The sequence below is a fragment of the Rhea pennata genome, chromosome 3 (genome assembly GCF_028389875.1).
Source record: "Rhea pennata isolate bPtePen1 chromosome 3, bPtePen1.pri, whole genome shotgun sequence".
In the NCBI taxonomy this organism is placed as follows: Eukaryota; Metazoa; Chordata; class Aves; order Rheiformes; family Rheidae; genus Rhea; species Rhea pennata.
Genome location: NC_084665.1, coordinates 5,028,320 through 5,046,812, shown reverse-complemented (window position 1 = coordinate 5,046,812; position 18,493 = coordinate 5,028,320). Strand labels below are relative to the sequence as shown.

At 44.7% G+C, this 18,493-nt stretch overlaps 1 protein-coding gene across 1 annotated transcript; it reads right to left on the bottom strand.

Moving 5' to 3' along the window:
- Nucleotides 1–691: 691 nt before the first annotated feature.
- Nucleotides 692–18,251, bottom strand: RAB1A (RAB1A, member RAS oncogene family). The gene is made up of 7 exons (XM_062571224.1): nt 18,247–18,251; nt 17,205–17,774; nt 10,181–10,253; nt 7,690–7,785; nt 6,086–6,181; nt 3,023–3,154; nt 692–2,764 (listed from the first exon to the last, which is right to left on the bottom strand). Exons 1-7 carry the CDS (start codon nt 18,249–18,251, stop codon nt 2,567–2,569), a joined length of 1,170 nt encoding a protein of 389 aa, XP_062427208.1. The 3' UTR covers nt 692–2,566.
- Nucleotides 18,252–18,493: the final 242 nt, after the last annotated feature.

Here is an 18,493-nt window from a genome sequence, read left to right as displayed (position 1 = left end):
TAACCTTTAAACTAAATAGTTATCAGCGTGTTCTCATGAAGAATGCATCATTTCCTCCCATTCTTGCAAACAGAATGGATAAAGTGAACTTTGTTCCAAGTGGAAGGGGAAAAGCAGTTGAACTAAAGCAATTAACAAGCTCTGAATAATTCAGGTTTCAAAATTGCACTATCTCATGCATTTTTTCTTCTTCCCTACTCTCCCCTATTCTGTTCCTTCAACTTAAATGACTTGCTTTGATTGCTAAGTCACAGGTGACAATTTATAGAGATCTGCATAAGATTTAAGAGGCACAAAAAGGGTTACAGTGAGGTTGAGCTCTCTGGAGTCACCTCCACTACTTCTCACTGTATGTGTATTCACAGTGACCCTTAGTTAAAAGCAGCCTGGAACAGAAAAGGTCCAGGAGTTCCATGCATAGTGAATGCAGGAAATAAGCTACTGCTGCCTCTTTGCTACTGCTTTAAGCCTCATAAGAGTTAAGGTGTTAAGTAGCTTTAACATGTTAGGTGAGAGTGCAGTTCCTGCCACTGTCCCCTTGAATCTGATTTTTAGGCCTAGTCTGGGACTCCTCAGTGCAACTCCAGCCTCTGCCCAGGCTCTAGCACTTAACAGTACCAGCACATTAACACAGTTATGACTTTGTAAAGAAAAAAAAATAACCACCACTGAACAACTGGTGTAGCCCAAGTTGGTTTTGCAATGCTTTTATTACTGTATATATTAACATTATTTTGGATAGTATGTAGCAGGCATCTTGACATTTAAGTTCATTTGTGCAGTTCTCTGAAGGGAAGATGTTTTACCCTCAACACACACCTCCTTCTGTTCATTTCCTGATCTTAGCAACACTCACTACTCCTACTGCTCCTGCTTCCTAGGAGCAAGTCACATATAATGAATTATACCAACAAGCACATCTCTAATAGAAAGCACATCACTTTATTGTGAAGGTCTTGAGTGGAAGAGTTCAACTTAACCATGACAATACTTTTTATGTATTACAATTGCCTGTTGATTGATGCAACTATGTTGAAGAAAGCTGTTAGCCAAAGTTCCCCCCAACAAAAAAAAAAAAAAGGATATTTGCACCAGTTTTAGTTTATACCTCACAACATACCTAGGCTATATTTTACTATCACAGGGTGTATTTACTACTAGGGGAATGTTACATGGTCTTTCAAACATGAGACTATTTACAGAATAGGCTGAACATTTGAGTTTAGATAAAGCTGAACAATTTTACATGTATAGGAAGTGTTTATAGGCTAGCTTTCCTGTGGCTTTTAGCTAGACATCAGGCACTAATGATTTGATTAGCTCTGTACAAAGAATCACACACTGTCCAAAACCTCTTGGCTGCTGGTTAGTTCCAAATTGTTTGAAATGGCGCCTACTTTGCGCAAGTCTTGTGTGGGGTCTTGACCAGTAAGATCACTTGTCCCCATGTCATCCTTCTGATGCCTTTATGCATAACAGAATAGGAACTAAGCTGTTGCACTAAGTCAAAAGAGTATTGATTAAAAGAGGATGGAAGTAACAGTATATAGAAAAGACATAATGTACTGGTAGAGTTACACCTCCTCAAGGTTACGCTGAAGTCGTTCATGTTAGGAAAATACCGTTCTCCCCTACGACACAGGGCAGACAAAAATCCCTAAATCAAGTCCTTGAGAAATAAATTAAGTTCCAAGACTAAGACAGGGAGCTGCTGTACATTCAGAATGCATTATGCCTCCACGAACATCAGCTGGGTGTTCCAGGTACAGGATACATGCCTTAAGTACCACGACAACTCAGTCTTTTGGGCCACAGTCACTAGTTTTACTTGTGGGAAAGGTATCTCGTCTACTAAAGGGGCTGAGTGCCATGGCTGCACAAAGATATATCTTGTGCACAATGCAAGCCTGATTTCCCCCTTAGCCATACAAATTAAGACAATATTTATCACCATACAGTTTGATATTACTTCCAATAAGTACAATATTTATTAAACATTTCTTCAGTTTTGTTACATATTGTGCAACAAATTACAATATTCTGCAGCCACAAATTATATGCAGAGTATGAAGAAACTATTAATCAGATAGTGTGATCTTTCCATTTATAATTCTACAAGAAGGAACTAGTAAATCAGATCTTACATATATCTTACTAAATTTTATGCATGGAAAGTGACAGACACTGTTGTGCTGTTTGATACAAAATGGCTGAACTTCATCTTCAGAAGACTAAACCTGACATCTAAACATGCCAATAGAAACATCAAAACAAAAATACATCCTAACCAACCACAGGAAACAGTCTGGTATCAGGAAAAGCAACAAGGATTACACGTTTATAAACCAGCACACAAAGGTTTAAAACAGTTCTGAAAATGAAGCTAGCTGTCTTGAGTCAAGGGAATAAAAAAAGTCAGTATTGACCATTTACAATCTCTGACCTTTGTGGAGACGGTAAGAATCTGTTGTAGTGCAGCTACATACAGTACAATTCGGGCAATTTTTTTTCACTTGGGTTCAGATTGCAAATTCATTGTTGTGAGACAAAAGGGGGGAGGCAAGTTTTAGCAGCAACCTCCACTAGACTGCTTGACTGGAGTGCTCTGAATTTTAACATTGGACTTCTCTGCACCACCAGCTGTAGCTCCAGGACCCATTCGTTTTTTAATCTCAGCAGCCATGGTCATGAAAGACTGTTCTACATTTGTGGCATTCTTTGCACTGGTTTCCAAAAATGGAATTCCAAGAGAATCTGCAAATTCCTGCAAATTGAGAAACAGCATACAGTAAGTTCATACCTCACCTTGCAACTTGGTGTACCTCCACAGAAGCCACAAGTCCTAGACCACCATCCCACTCCTGAACTCCAGTTTCATCCCTTGCATTGAAGTACTGAAGGCCTTGTTATGCCATTGGCATTTGGGGCACATCAACTTCTATGTACCAAGATACATCCCTACACCAGAACTTACTCAAGCACATTATGATCCAAACAAGTATATATTAATATATCAACATACCTTTGCTGTTGTATAGTCTACTACTTTCTTTGTGGTCAGATCACATTTGTTCCCCACCAACAACTTGTTGACGTTTTCACTGGCATAACGGTCTATCTCCTGCAGCCACTGTTTTACATTATTAAAAGACTCCTAGGAGGTAAGAGAAGCATGAGATCCCTAGCCAAAATCATAGAATCACAGAATCATAGAATCAGTAAGGTTGGAAGGGACCTCCTGAGATCATCTAGTCCAACCCTCCTGCTCTGCAGGGTCACCTAGAGCACAGTAGACAGGGTTGCACCCAGGCAGGCCTTGAATATCTCCAGAGAAGGAGACTCCACAACCTCTCTGGGCAACCTGTTACAGTGCTCTGTCAGTGAAGAAATTCCCCCTCACATTCAGGGGGAACTTCCTGTGCTTCGGTTTCTGCCCGTTGCCTCTTGTCCGGTCACATGGGACAACTGAAAAGAGTTTGTCCCTGTCCCCCTGACACCCTCCCTTCAGGTACTTGTACACATTGGTAAGATCCCCCCTCAGTCTTCTCTTCTCCAGGCTGAAGAGGCCCAGCTCTCGCAGCCGTTCCTCAGAGGGCAGGTGCTCCAGCCCTCTGACCATCTTTGTAGCCCTGCGCTGGACTCTCTCCAGTGGCTCCATGTCTCTCTTGTACTGGGGAGCCCAGAACTGGATGCAGGACTCGAGATGAGGCCTCCCCAGGGCTGAGTAGAGGGGCAGGATCACCTCCCTCGACCTGCTGGCAACACTCTTCCCAATGCACCCCAGGAGACCATTGGCCTTCCTGGCCACAAGGGCACATTGCTGGCTCATGGTCAGCTTGTCATCCACCAGCACTCCCAGGTCCTTCTCTGCAGAGCTGCTCTCCAGCAGCTCAGCCCCCAGCCTGTTCTGGTGCATGGGGTTATTCCTCCCCAGGTGCAGGACCCTGCACTTGCCCTTGTTGAACCTCAGGAGGTTCCTCTCCACCCAGCTCTCCAGCCTGTCCAGGTTTCTCTGAATGGCAGCACAGCCCTCAGGTGTGTCAGCCAGTCCTCCCAGCTTGGTATCATCAGCAAACTTGCTGAGGAGGCACTCTTGTCCCCTCATCCAGGTCATTGATGAAGAAGTGGAACAGGATGAGACCCAGTCCCGAGCCCTGGGGGACGCCACTAGCTGCAGGCCTCCAACTAGACTCTGCACCACTGATGACGACCCTCTGAGCTCTGCCTTTCAGCCAGTTCTCAAGCCACCTCACTGCCCACTCATCTAAGCCACATTTCCTGAGCTTATCTAGGAGGCAGTTATGGGAGACAGTATCAAAAGCCTTGCTGAAGTCAAGGTACACAATGTCCACTGCTCTCCCCTCATCTGCCCAGCCAGTCATTCCATCAGGGAGGGTTCTCAGATTGGTTAAGCAGGATTTCCTGTTGGTGAATCCATGCTGGCTACTCCTGATCACCTTTTCCTCCATGTGTCTGGAGATGACCTCCAGAAGGAGCTGTTCCATCACCTTTCCAGGGATGGAGGTGAGGCTGACTGGCCTAGAGTTGCCTGCGTCCTCCTTCTTGCCCTTCTTGAAGACTGGAGTGACACTGGCTTTCTCCCAGTCCTCAGGCACCTCTCCAGTTCTCCAGGACCTTTCAAAGATGATGGAGAGCAGCCTGGCAACAACATCTGCCAGCTCCCTCCATACCCGTGGGTGCATCCCATCTGGGCCCATGGATTTGTGGATGTCTAGCCTGCCCAGAAGGTCTCTAATCCTTTCCTCATCAACCAAAGGAAAGTCCACCCTTCTCCAGACTTTCTCCCCCATGTCCAGGCTCTGGGATTCATGGGGGCTGCCCTTAGCAGTGAAGACTGAAGCAGAGGAGGCATTCAGTAATTCTGCCTTCTCTGGATCCCTTGTCACCAGGGCCCCAGCCCCATTCAGCAGCAGACCCACATTTTCCCCAGTCCTCCTCTTGCTGCTGATGTATTTGAAGAAGCCCTTCCTGTTGTCCTTGACATCCCTTGCCAGACTCAATTCCAGCTGGGCCTTAGCCTTCCTCGCAGCATCTCTACATACTCTGGCTGCATTCCTATAATCCTCCCAAGAAAATGAGAATTCAGTGCTATTCACTAATATCTTGAAAATAATGTAAGGCAATGTACTTAATTTCTCAATATGCTTCACAGCCAGAAGATGAAGTAGAAACTCCTTTGCAAGTACTACTGTATTTATCCACACTACTCCCCTAATTTCCTCAGGGGAGTCACAGAGTCTATAGCTCTTCATTCCACTGAGGTGAGCCCTACGCAATCACCCCATGCTCCAGCCCTCCCATTCTGTCCTGCTCACTCTTAATTAGCCAACATCAGTTTCCACTATCAGTGACTCTTCCTTTAGGAGAGATTAAAGACATGGCAGATAGCTGAAAGCAGAACATGAATTCCAGGCACTTGCCATACACCAGGCATTAGCTGCAAATCACATTGGTTGTAGAGATACTGAAACAACCTTTGACTCCAGAAATGCAGAACCATCACGCTAAACTGACATTCAAGTTAGTGACCAAAACTGCTTGTTCCTTTTTTAATTCTAGGAACTCTCTACTTCAAGAGCTCCAAACAGGACTACCACATGTAATCTTTGCAGAAATTCCTCCTCAGAAAACACTGGCTCAGTTATATCCTGCACATATGCTGAAGATTTGCCATTTCAGAGGCCAATTCTTAAGTTCAAGTATCTTCAGAAATCTTTCAACTCCAAGCAGTAAGTCAAACTTCCTGCTGCCAAATGCAGTTTGGCAAGTGTTCACATGGAACAGTCAGTTAGGCTTAGCTGCCCCACAAGTTCTAGGTTAAGAGGCAACTGCTTTAGAGCCACATAACCTAGCGGTCCCTTTATTTCTGTTTAGCCCCCACCCAGAAAACAGCATGCATTTAGCCTAATAAATCTTAATGCAGCCTGGATAACAGATCAACTCCTTCAAAAATGCTGTGTTGTAAATCCTATGTCATGCAAAAGCATCAAATTGCAAGTTTTGCTGCTGTATCAGCCAAGTGTATTCCATCTTGGGCAACGCTGTAGACAGGCTTAGCACTTACCTGATCCGTAACATCATACACAACTATGATGCCATGAGCTCCTCTATAGTAACTGGAAGTGATAGTTCGAAATCTCTCCTGTCCTGCTGTGTCCCACTACAAAACAAACAGGATCAGTTGCTGCAGTTTACCTGTACCAGTTTTGCACATTAGCTTACAGAAATACACCTGTACAACTGTCATCCAACTACAGGCATGTCTAGTCTAAGTTACATCTACAGGAACGATTCTGAAACTGCCTGCCTCAAATGAAACTTAAGATAATCAAGAAACTGATATTCTGAATTGCCCTTCAGGAGGGACTCTTTTTAGAAGTGTTCATCTGTTGAATTTTGGACAAATATATAAACTTCTTTATTCAGTGAGATGTCTTAAGTAGTTTTGACCCAAACAGAAGCCATTTTTTGTATCTGTAAACACAAGCCAGAGGTCAGAAGGCTATGGACATCTTTACTGTTCTACTCTAACTTGCGGATATAGGAACTGCTATAGTAGTGTTTAAAAGTGACATCCTCTTCGGAGGATGAAATGCAACATTGCAGAAGCAAGTATCCTCTAGTTCCCTCCATCTGTCAGTAAAGTTAGCATAAAGGACACCTGGCGCTTAACCTCTTCCCCCACCAGGGCAGGGGCAGCAGCTCAAACACTTGACAATTCCACTCTTCCTGGTTAAGTCACCTTAGCATCCATTTCTATTCCTGGTTGCCTGTCAAGAATAGGGCTAGCTGCCTAATAAAAACAGGCTTCCAGACAGAATTTTAATAGTGGCAGCATTCCTAGGGGGCTGCCCTGGCCTCAGGAAAGCTACAGAAGAGGTCTGCAGGCTCAGAATCAGGCTTCTGGCTGTGAACTGGAGTCCTGCTCCACAAAACCAAGCCCAGAATCCCTGAGTCACTGCCTTCAAGTCCTGAGAGCCTCAGCTTGAGCTGGAAGCTGTGCCTGACAAGGATTATGTGACCTTGCATAGATATTTGATTTCATTACACACAAGTCACCCTTTTAGAGGGCTTCAAGATTACAGACGAGAGCTGCCAAGTCTTTTCCTCTGTTATACCAAGCAAAAGGCCAAAAGCATAACCAGAAAGCACTACCCAGTGCTAAAGCAGAAAGGCCAATTATAAACATTTATGCCAGTTTTTCCATTTGGGTCAATGAGAGCAGTCACCAGCACTATATAGTATAAACTGCTGTTAACAGTTGTTGAGGAATTCAGGCACCTTAGTGTTATGGTTCTTGCATTTGTACAAATCCTTGTTAAACACTGCAGAAATTACCACTTCAGTTTTGATCCAAGAAGATGCCAAGATCCTACCCTCTTCATCTCACCACTCATATTACCTTTCAAATACTTAAACTTTTTCTTCCCAGTAGAGAAATTCTTAGCAGGTAGTTTACCCTTTCAGGTAGACAGTCTTGATATATGCCCTTCTTTAAGGGCTGAGAGGCCATGAGAAGTCTTGTAGATAGGTAAGAACTGCTCATCTCAGAAGATGCTACTCATTTTCATGATTAGGTAAAAAGAACAAAAATACCCTTTCAAGCTCAGATTTATATTCACAACTATTAGTGGTCAAGATACTCGGGAGTCAAGAAATATTACTTACTATTTGAAGTTTGATCGTTTTCCCATCTAGTTCTATAGTTCTGATTTTGAAGTCCACACCAATTGTGCTGATGTAACTTTCTGTGTACGTGTCATCCTAGGAGAAAGTTAGGAATAAATCAAGCCACTTGCAGCTCTTTTGTAGTCACCTATTCTGCTAGGCAGTAGACAAGCACCTCTCAGACACCAAAGGTACTTAATTCACTAACAAAAATGGTCTGATCATTCAGAGGAAAGCCCAGATGGCAATTTTGACCAAATATTTTTACCAAATTACCTTTCAGGATTTTTAAAAAAGATCTTACATGACAACACTTATGCTCCCAAATTAGTAAGTAAAATTCATTTCTGAAAGTTCTCTAGAGTTAAGTCCTTTTCAACTGTAGTTTAACTAAGCATTTCTTAATGCTGGCTGATGTACTATTTAAAATAATTATGATTGTTAAAATGCCTCAGATTTCTATTTTACTTTGAGGGGTTTCCATCCTTATTACATAACATCTTTGCCTCAGTCACATTCCACATCTGAATTTTAGATCTTGGGCCACCACAGCTGGTTGCTAAGGAAGTTCAGAGTTACAGCTTGGATTTTTGTGTTAAAGTCCTCACCTCTGCAGTCTGAGTAAATACAGGAAACAATGCATCACACAAGCTTTAATGGCTTGCAAGGAACTGACCAAGTCTCCAGCAGGCCTTAAGGAACACAGGAAGTTTCCTATCAGCCTTTGCTAGGTGCTAGGGGGTTGTTAACCTACTGCACAAAGAAAATTTATATTCCCTCAAAACCAGCAAGAGAGAGCGTCAGGTAACAATATAGCATAAAGAGCCTTATGTAACCAACAGCTACCACAAGAGCAAAGGACTTCTCTGGGTTGTGAATGGAAGACGACACCTTAGTTAATACATTTCCCTGAAGGAACAGAGACAAATAAGAATAAAGCATTAAGCCTTTCGGAATGACATGACATTTACTTCCTTAACATTTCAGTACTCAAAAGCATATGTTTGAAAGCCTGATATAGTTTAACCTGCAGCAGGAAGAACATAGGTAAGTGAATGTTCAGCTAATTCCTTACATCAAAGTAAAATTGCTTAGTTAGAAAGTCAAATTTCTTCAACTAAGTAGCTTTTTACTTTAGAAATATCAGATAAACTGAGCACAACTCAAGCTGGTTGTCAAAAAAAGCTGGATGATTCACACAAAGTCAAAATTAATTCAGAAGTATCTACAGGGGAGACAGGCTAGACTGATTTGAGAGGGCTGCTGCAGCTTTGGTATTACTTGCAATTCACTACCTCTAGTTCTGAGAGCAAAGCAGGTTACATCTTTCTAGTGGTGCTTGTGCAGTTTTAGCTTTTGTCTGTCTATCCCATACAAATTGCTTAACATTTTATATGAATAATGTTGAATGAGACAGGCTCTTTCCAGAGCTGCCTATAGCAATTGATCAGTACCTGAAACCACTGCCATTATTTTGAAGTAGCATCAAGATTTAATTCTGCCTCCTGCCCTTTCTCTCCTCCCATAGTAACCAAGCTACATTTCAGGACAGATGCAGACAGGGTTAATGGGCCTCCAGAGCTGTCACACCCATTTTGACTCTTCCTGTTAACAGAAGACTAGAGCTACGGACTCACTTTTGTAGCTCATGAGGTACACTGCAGAGTGAAGCGACCAAGTCATGTCAGTTAGGAATTCAAGTGTTAGCACATTGTGTTCATCAAATCAAGTGTTAGCAATATTAGCAATACTCAGCAACAGCTGGTCATATAGGTCAAGTTCCTGTATCTCATGCTGTAAGGCAGAGGCTTTGGCACCTACCGTGGCATTACTCAAAGCATTAAAATAGTCTTCTGCTTACAGGAAGGGCAAGTCTCAGGTGTGCTGCTACACTGCATCACAGCAGATGCTCTTCCATGAGGTTCCAGAAACAGCAGCTCACCTGCAGCTTTAAAGTCTACTGCACACATTCACTAAAGGAGGCTTTAAGGTCTTACCAATACTAGCATAGTATTTCATTACTGCTCCCTCAGACTATACAATTGATAGTTTGAAGTCTTCACTGAAGAGGCCTATCTGGCTGAAAATATTCAGATCAGCTAATAACTGATCACATTTTTGCCCAGATGCACTTGTACTCTTCAGTCCTGAAAGTGCATACCCCAAAATTTTCAAGCATGTTCTTCCATCTTTAGTGTTCAAGATAATTATGCACCCCTACTGTAATGGTGGGGCTTAAGATATTTGTTTGCAAGTACTAGGAAACTGAGAATTAAACTTAATCAGACATCTTCTTGATATTATTTCTTTCCATTATTACTCATGATCTAATACTTCATCCGGAAACAAATGCATAAAACTGGAGCACTGTGGAGTATTTTACTTATTCCTTGATATACCAACTGCTGATAGCAACAACGCCTTTGCTGAAAGGAGTGGTGTAAGCACTTGATAGCTTTTCTATATGAAGTTTTCAAACATGATCACTTACTGCAAACCTAAGTAGAAGGCAAGATTTCCCAACACCGGAGTCTCCAATCAGAAGTAGCTTGAATAAATAGTCACTGCAGAAGAAAAAGAAATATGTCACTTGATGAAAACTGCCATTGAGACCCGAATTCCTTATAGTTAGTATATTACTACTTTGAGCTGGTTAAATGAATCTACTGAGAAAATAACCTACAACTCTGAACTTCTCTACCCAGTTTAAAGTTTTCACAATACACTTTATTTACCTTATATGCAAGGTGTAGAGACATTGAATACAGCTTTTTCTCTAGAATTGCATTTACATGAAGTTACACAAGAGATACTAGTAACACTATCAGCAAGACTAATGTAGCCCTACTACAGCTCTTTTGTGGCATAGCTAATACTGAGATTGTGCTTCTTAACAAAGTTTAAGCCTCACCGCTTGCCTGAGTGACTTGAGCAGTTACTGCTATCATGTGCATGCTACACTGGTGGACAGCCAGCTACCTTTGGATCATCTTTTAAAATCAAAGGCTTGATTCTAGCATACAACTTCAGAAATACATGTAGCTGGCTAAAAGCAAGCAATTCCTTCCTCAGTTTAAGTTGCCCAAATCTAAGTTTCAGTAAAAGTCAATGTAATATGCAGTTCAAAGGTAGATAATATTAACACCAACTTTAGTGGCCAACTAAAGCAAAGAAACATTCACCTTCCATGATGGACTAACAACCAGTAACAAACTCATGCTCCATTCACCTTTCAGGAAAGAAAACAAAGCTTGCCATTGCGAGATGAGAATACGTTCATGCCCTAGAGAGTGTCAGGTGTGATACCAGTAACTCTAGTCCTGCCGACAAGGATGACAGTTCTTGCTTTTGTGCTTAATGCTGAGGCGCTTTCAGCATCGAGAACGCAAGCACAGTATCCTAAGTGACTGATCTATTCCTCACCTGCACAGATAAGGAAGTGGTTACTATTTTGTAGTTAGTCCCTATTTCTGTTAACACAGAAACACTGGTACTTCATGGAGTCTGCTGAGAACTGCCTTAACTGAGTTCTAGATTGATCTTTCCCACAGAAGGACAACACTTCATTTATTTACCCCTTATTCTAAAGAGCAGTGAAGAATTTGCTGTTAGCAAAACTAACTCTGGATTTTGTTAGTCACAAGACAAATCAAATAAGTGTAGTTCACTGCTTTTTTCCCTGTTAAGTTACTCTGCTTGCTATATATTAGGATAACCCATTCTAGACTCTAGTCCTGTGATGTCCAGGATTAGGCCCGGTGACCATGTAAGCACAGGATTTTACAATAAACATGCTCCTGAACCCACTTAAGCAAGTGAAGATGACAAAGCTTAAACATCTACAGTCAACTGTCCCCATCTATTGTTCTCCAACACTGCCGTTGACTTTGGCTGGCAGGAGGCCAGCCAGGAAACTGCGTCCATCCCGCAGCTGATAAGAGCCAAACAGATGGCCAGCTATGAGGCTTCTCACCACTCCTCTGTTCAAGTGCCTACATGACTGTCATTTTGGCTGGTCGTTCCTAGCTTCAAGAACATGCTCAACTGAAGCCTTCACCAGTTTCTAGAGCACTTCTCTCAAGGCTAGAGCCAAGTTAAAAATGGTAGATTAGAAACTAATAGGATAATCCTTCAAAATGCAAGCTGCCCCCACAGTGTGAAGTTAAAAAGCAATCAGGTATTTTAAAAATCAAAGTCACTGAAAGAATGTTCAGCAGTTTAAGGTCACCAGAACTCACTCCCTGTCAAGTCATACAGTAATACAAGGCAAGATTGTTTTAGTATTATGACAGTAATTACCCCAACTACTTTGGAGGAAGAAGGCATGCAGGTTGTGATGAAATCTAACTTAAGTTTCAAGATAGTGACCTGACCAGAAGCATTATTGCTAGTACCCTAATCCCAGTGATTACCCAGGAGGGCATGGGCAAGGTAGGCAGCTGCTAAAGCCTGAGCCTGCCTATAAGCAGACACAAAAACTCTTGCTTCACAACATGGAGCCCTGGACACTTCCTCTCTGTACACTTCAAGAAAACAGTTTCATATTTCCTGTGGTTTCATTTGCAGAAACACTATCACAGCCACACTGATGATCCAGCAGTTGAAGATGCAAGGTTGTATCCTGTGCTGTCACAAAAAAGGCTTCAAGTCCCAAATCCCTTTTTGTGTGCTGAAGCAAGACCAACTGCAATGAAATACCATCAAAACCTTTCTTCCCTTCAGCAACCCATCACTACCACCTCTGGAGTGCCACCACCATACAGAAACCAAGGCAAGCAGCTACATGATAGCAACTGCAGCAAGAGGCATTTAAATCCCTTCCTATCCATCCCCTGCTAATAATTTAGTTCTTTGGGAGCAGAGGAACTTGATGTAGTCAGGAGAACAAGGTGCAAGAGCTCAGACCAGGTCCAGTATTCAGCCCATACCCTCTCCCCACTGCCCAACCTTTCAGTTAAGCAGCTGTAGAAAAGCTCATTTCTACTTCAATTTTAGTAGATAAACAATCGATCAATTAGACTTCAATAGTTACTTCCCTGCAAAACTAGGTATTTTCAGCAATACTAAAGTTAAATTACTACTTGTAGTAGCATTAATACACTTGAAAGCAGTAGAGCCTGCACCATATTATAATCCCCTTAAGAGTGGTAACACGTGAGACTATATTGCCTTCACTAAAATTACGTTCCTCTAATGTCACTGAAAACAACAAATCCCTAGTGTAGCTAAGGCTTCAGCTACAGGTTTGAAGGGTTCACGTAAGAACTTCCCCTTGCTTCAAAGGAGGATTCAGGTTCCCTCCAGACTATCAGCTACCTCGTCCTCCTCTTGACTGTTCTTATTAAGCATTAAGAGCAGCTACCAAACAGATATATCCTGCCATGAAGTCTTCCATTTTACATGCAGGCATTTATTGTTCAAAGGCAAACTATAATGGTTTATACACAGTGCTATTATTTTAAGTTAAAGCAGCAAGAGCCCAGAAGTCTTGTATATACATCTTTGCTGTTAAGACCTTCCCTCGCTTTGGTATTTCAAAAAGATCATATAAACATCAACTACCTGGTCTACTACAACCAAAGCAGGGCCAATGTCAGTCTGGTTGTGGCATCACTAAGAATAATTTTACTGAGCTAGCTCTAGGTCTATTACCCCTCAGAAAAGGATGCTAAGTATCATGAAACCATTTTCCACTCAAGCCAGATTGAAACGTAAACCTGTATCAATTCAGAGAGAATTTAAGTGGAACATCAATATTTATACTAACTTTAATTCTATAAACTTAATTAGGATTTTTATGGGCCAATAACATAACTCCTCCCTTTCTAGGTACAGTTGCTTTATGACCTTTTAGAAGACACAAGCAATTTGTTACATCTGGTGCAGTGGTAGATGCAGCTTTAAGAACACAGCCTTTTTTTAATTGAAGGAAAAGGTTTTGCTGATTTCAGTTTTACCTCTAAACTGAACTAAGCTGCTAGAATATTTGAGTGACCAGCTTCAACTGTAGTCCATGTGTCCAGCAAGCCACATACAGGTTAATCTTGGTATTTTCTCCTGAAGAGCCACTCAGTCCTTTCTGAAATTGAATATTGCTCTTTAGAGACTTAAGTCATTAGCTCTTAAGGTATAAGACACTTTCATAAAGTGTGCCAAATGCAAGCTATGCAGCACAGCCTTCTCCAAGTCACTTAGTTGAATGATAAATCTGAATTCACACCATTTCTATCTCACACTATTTATATAAACAAGTCATGTTTAGTACTCATAAAAGACAACACATTGGAGGAGGATCTGCAGCAAGGCAGGCAGGTAGGTAGGTACTGGTAGTGAGAGCGAGGCTTTCAAATCCTTCTCACCACAAAAAAGAAGGCCACTTCCTCTTACCAAGATAAAAGAATAACATGCTAAGTTTGAATTGCCTCCTGCAAAAAAAGCCATCTTCAAAATACTCCTGTCAAATCTTTGAGTGAAGAACAACAGTCATGTTACATGCTTTTTCCATGCAACAGTCAGTAAGCACAAAGCTCAGCAGAAGACCAGGAAGTCGAGTTTAGGAGAGATCTGTCCAAAGCTCTGTGGAACAAGGGATCTGCAGGCTTCTAAGATACTGTAGTCTGTGCAGGTAGAAGAAATTTTTAATGTCAGAAATGTTTTATCCCAGTACAGACAAGACTAAGTAGTCATCTGTCTCCTGCTGCAATCAGCTTTAATCATTGATGTCAGCAGTAAGTTTACTGTAAACAGATACTCACTGTAGCCTCAAATCCCCAGTCTTTGTTCTACCACCCAGGAAATTTTGAAAAGGAGCATGACTGCCACTGATTACACACTGCTTGGGTAAGTAAATAGGATCTCAAAAGACATAATGCCACTTTCCATCACAGATTACAGTTTAGAAAGGTTAGAACACAATTTGTGGTATTTTCAGCAATGTAAGAGCTGTCACTTAATTGTCATTTACTGAACTCCAGCAGAAGAGATGGAAAGACCCACAAAGGTATTCTCTAATACTTCCGAAGAACTCCAAAAGAGATTTACTCTAAAAACACTTCATGGCCTCATGCCCCCTTGAAGGAAGTATCTAGAACAAGATCCAGACACTGTGCAGCATTCATCAAGATTAAATGCCCTAACTGCTTAGCTGCTCAGTCGTTCACTCTCCCATGTGTGTACGCTAGTCAGCCTACTATACCTGAGTTGCAAAAGGGACAGAAACACCAAGCCTGACAAGGTCTCCACATGATGCAGTCAAAACAGCATCAATATTGACACTTTGCTTATTTAAGCACTGTAAAGGGGAGAAAGGAACACCTCCTGTGGCTAGGCAAGCAGGTGTTTTGAGAAGTCAGCCTCTTACCCATCCTCCTGCTACTTCACTCGCACCAAAAAGCACACTAACCAGTCAGTCAGGCTGTCCTGCAGTCCTGGCATTTCAAGGAAGTTACCAGGAACACACAATCCCTGTGTGAACCTTGACACCAGCAGCTTCTAAACCTATAACCTCTTTTTATGTTAAAAAAAAGACTGGCACTGAAGGTCTTGCCTCCTTCAATTTTATTAACAGATTCCTGAACTAGGTAACACGCTGACCTCTAACAGCAGCCTGTCTCACCCAAGGGAAAGGAATTAGGCCTACAGCCTAATCTGAAGCAGTATTCAGGAAGAAAGTGCTACATTACTGGCAAGGCACTTCTAAAAACACAACAGGACATCTGGACCTGTTACAGGCAAAGCAGAAGAAACAGACTATAATTCTGTAAATAGTCTTCCTGGTTCATCGTTGATCCAAGTGCACATACGACATGGACAGAACTGGCAACCCCATTGTGCCCTTCTCTGCTCTTATCCCCATCCTGCAGACACAACCCTGTCAGGAAGTGACAATTCAACATCACAAGATTATTCTCAAACTACAGCCTTTCCTCCTGCTTTTGTTTTGAAGAACCCATCAGTTCTCACCATCAGGAATGAGCAGACTTCACTGAGAATCAGTCTCTTTCAAGGCTTTTTATTTCCCCATCTTCATAACAGCATTCAATATCTCATTGGAGGAAACCATTTCCTGCATCAGCTTATAAAAAAGCTGGGATGCCTCAAGAAAGACAAGAAATCTGTAGAAAAAAGTCCCTTCAACCTCTCTCTAAACAGAGAGGCCTAACTCAATGCAGGCAGTCCTCCACTAAAAAACCCACCAGCCTGCAAGGTAAGTTTGAGTTCAGTCCTGGGAGTCATTATGTCCATGAAGGCACCAACAATCTATTAGTCCTTCATTCACTGATTACACCCAACTACTGTTTCAACATTTTCAGAAGCCACACTAGCAAGCTCGTTATGTAATCTTGCCAAGATGTAACTTGAGTTCCTGGCTGTACCTCTTCATTTTCACCAGTGACCACAAACTAGCCAATAATTACTTTACCTTCTACTCCTATTTGCTCTTCAGGTGATTTTTTAATGGACCTAAACTGCTTGCAATCATGCTAACACAAGCAGAGCACACAAAAGCCATGACCATGCAAGTCTGAAGCTATGGTTGTGTGGAAAAGCTAGCTTTTAGGACAAAAGTGGGTTAAGTGTTGTCCATAAAGATACAGTGAGTATCTAAAATGGTAACATCACATTTTAACGCCAAAAACGCTACAGTTGCATTAGAGGCCAGGGTGGCTTTATCCTCCCAAACCAGAGGGCCAGGAAAGCCAGAGCAAGGGAAGACTTCTGAAAACAGCCTCCCTGACAAAGCAGTGAGAGGGAAGCAGCTGGTCTTGAAGTGCTTTTTAACCAGTCCCAAGTCCCTCCTCTTGGCTACCTCCCTCCCCCAAGACTGAAACATGGTTTATTGTCCCCAACATCCTGGTGGGCAAGTCACTGCTCTTACTGTTGCCAGGACACAGACAACTATGGGCCAGAGCACTCCGACATCCTTACTCCTGAACAGGTCTACGAAGGGGAGGCAGGAGGAGGGTAGAAAAAGGTCATATTCCCACAACTGAGTACTACCCTCTTGGGCAGGGGAAAAAATAAGTGTCATCACCAGGATTTCCAGCCAGCGGCCACCTCAGCCCAGAAGGGCCCCGAAGAGGGTTTCATGACCAAGCCGCCGCGTTGCAAAACCCACACAGGGCCACACGAAGTGTTTTGCAAGAGCCATGTGACACACACATGACCCGCAGCCGCGGCGCAGGGCGCACCTCCGACTCGCCGCCAGCGGCCCCGCGCCGGGAAGGCGCGCATCGCCCTGCGCAAAGCGCCGCGTCTCCTTCGCCCCCCTCCCCACCACCCTCCCCTCCCCACGGCGGCCCCGCACCGCTGCCGCGCACGCCGGGCCGCTCCCGGGCGCCCCGCGGCGGCGCCCCTGCTCCCTCCCGCGGCGGCCGGGGGGAGGCCGCGCCGCCTCGGCAGCTCCCTCCCCCCCCCGCCACACACACACCCCCCGCCGGCAGCCCAACCGGGGGGACGGCCCGGCCCCCCCGGCAGGCGAGGCCCCGGCCCGGCCCCCCCCGGCCCGCACTCACTACTCGGGATTCATGCTGGACATGTCCGTGGGGCCCGCGGCCCGAGGGACGGCGAGCGCGCTCCGAGGAGGGGGCGGCGGCAGCGGCCAGGCACCTCCCGCCGCCGAGGCGGGCGCTCCGCGGATGCAGGCGTCCAAGGGCTCCCGCCGCCTTCGCCCGGCGCTCGGCTCGGCCTGCCCCTCCGCCGGCGCCCTGCCCGCTCCGCGGCCTCCGCGCTCGCTGCTCTTCAGCCCAAAATGGCTGCCGGAGCCCAACCAGGAAACGGGGCGGCCGCTCGCCGAGCAGCGCTTACATGGCCGGGGGGCGGCGGCGGGGCATGCCGGGAAAGTGAGTCCTCCCGCGGCGGCGGCCGCGGCGCGGGAGCGGCGGCGCGGACTCGCTTTCCCGGCGGCCCCGGCGGCGGCGGCGGCGCAGGCGCCCTGAGCGGCCTTTCTTCCCTTGGCCCCGTCGGCTCGGCGCGGCGGCCGGCGCTGCCCATTGGCCGCGGGGGCGCCGGCTCGCGGTGACGTCAGAGGGAAGACGTGGCAGCTCGGACGAGTCACCGGGCGGACAGGAAGGAGGGGGCGGGGCCTGCGGAGGGGGCGGGGCGGGCGCGCGCCCCCCCGCGGGCGGCGCCGGGGCCGCCCGCTGCCCCGCGGCGCGTCCCGGCGCGGCTCGGCTCGGCTCGGCTCGGCCCGGCCCGGCCCGGCCCGGCCCGGCCCCCGCAGGCCCCGGCCCCACCCGCACCCCGGGCCTGTGCTGCCTGCAGCAGCCCGCTGCACTTGCTCTGCTTTCGAATTTACCCTTTACCTTTGAGGTAAAAATGGAGATATTTTAATAAAAGCAGGAGCAGCGCTGGCGGCGGCCCGGCAGCAGGATCTGCAGCATGCCAGCGGGTCTGCTGGCCTTAGGCGCTCTTATCTGGGCCTGGATTAATAAATAACGATCCTTTTTTTCTTTGCCTTTTTTTTTTTTTTTTTTTTTTTGCACCACCATTGCATCTTTTATCAGAAAATATTTTACAGGAATTCAGGCATTATTTAGTCCTGTTTTACCGTTTTACAGCATGGTTTGTGCACAGTAAATATTATTGCTCTCCTTTTACGCCTGGGATCACGGAGCGAGAGACTTGTTAAAACTGGAAGAGCTCAGAATTTCTGGGCCTGGTTTTGTATTTACCCAATTAAATCCTCGTTGAATACCAAGTTGTATCACGGGCGTTTTTAGTTCTTCATGCTTTCTGATTTATTCCTTCTAAACATCGTCAGAACACGTTGCTAAATGATGCTGTATATCGTTTCGGAATTGCT

What these genes read in the sequence shown, in the direction of transcription:
- RAB1A (XM_062571224.1), bottom strand. An exon ending in TCCAGCATGAATCCCGAGTA is followed by an intron (nt 10,254 to 17,204) that starts GTGAGTGCGGGC and finishes TTTCTTCTGCAG; the next exon opens with TGACTATTTATTCAAGCTAC. An exon ending in GCCTTCTACTTAGGTTTGCA is followed by an intron (nt 7,786 to 10,180) that starts GTAAGTGATCAT and finishes ACTTTCTCCTAG; the next exon opens with GATGACACGTACACAGAAAG.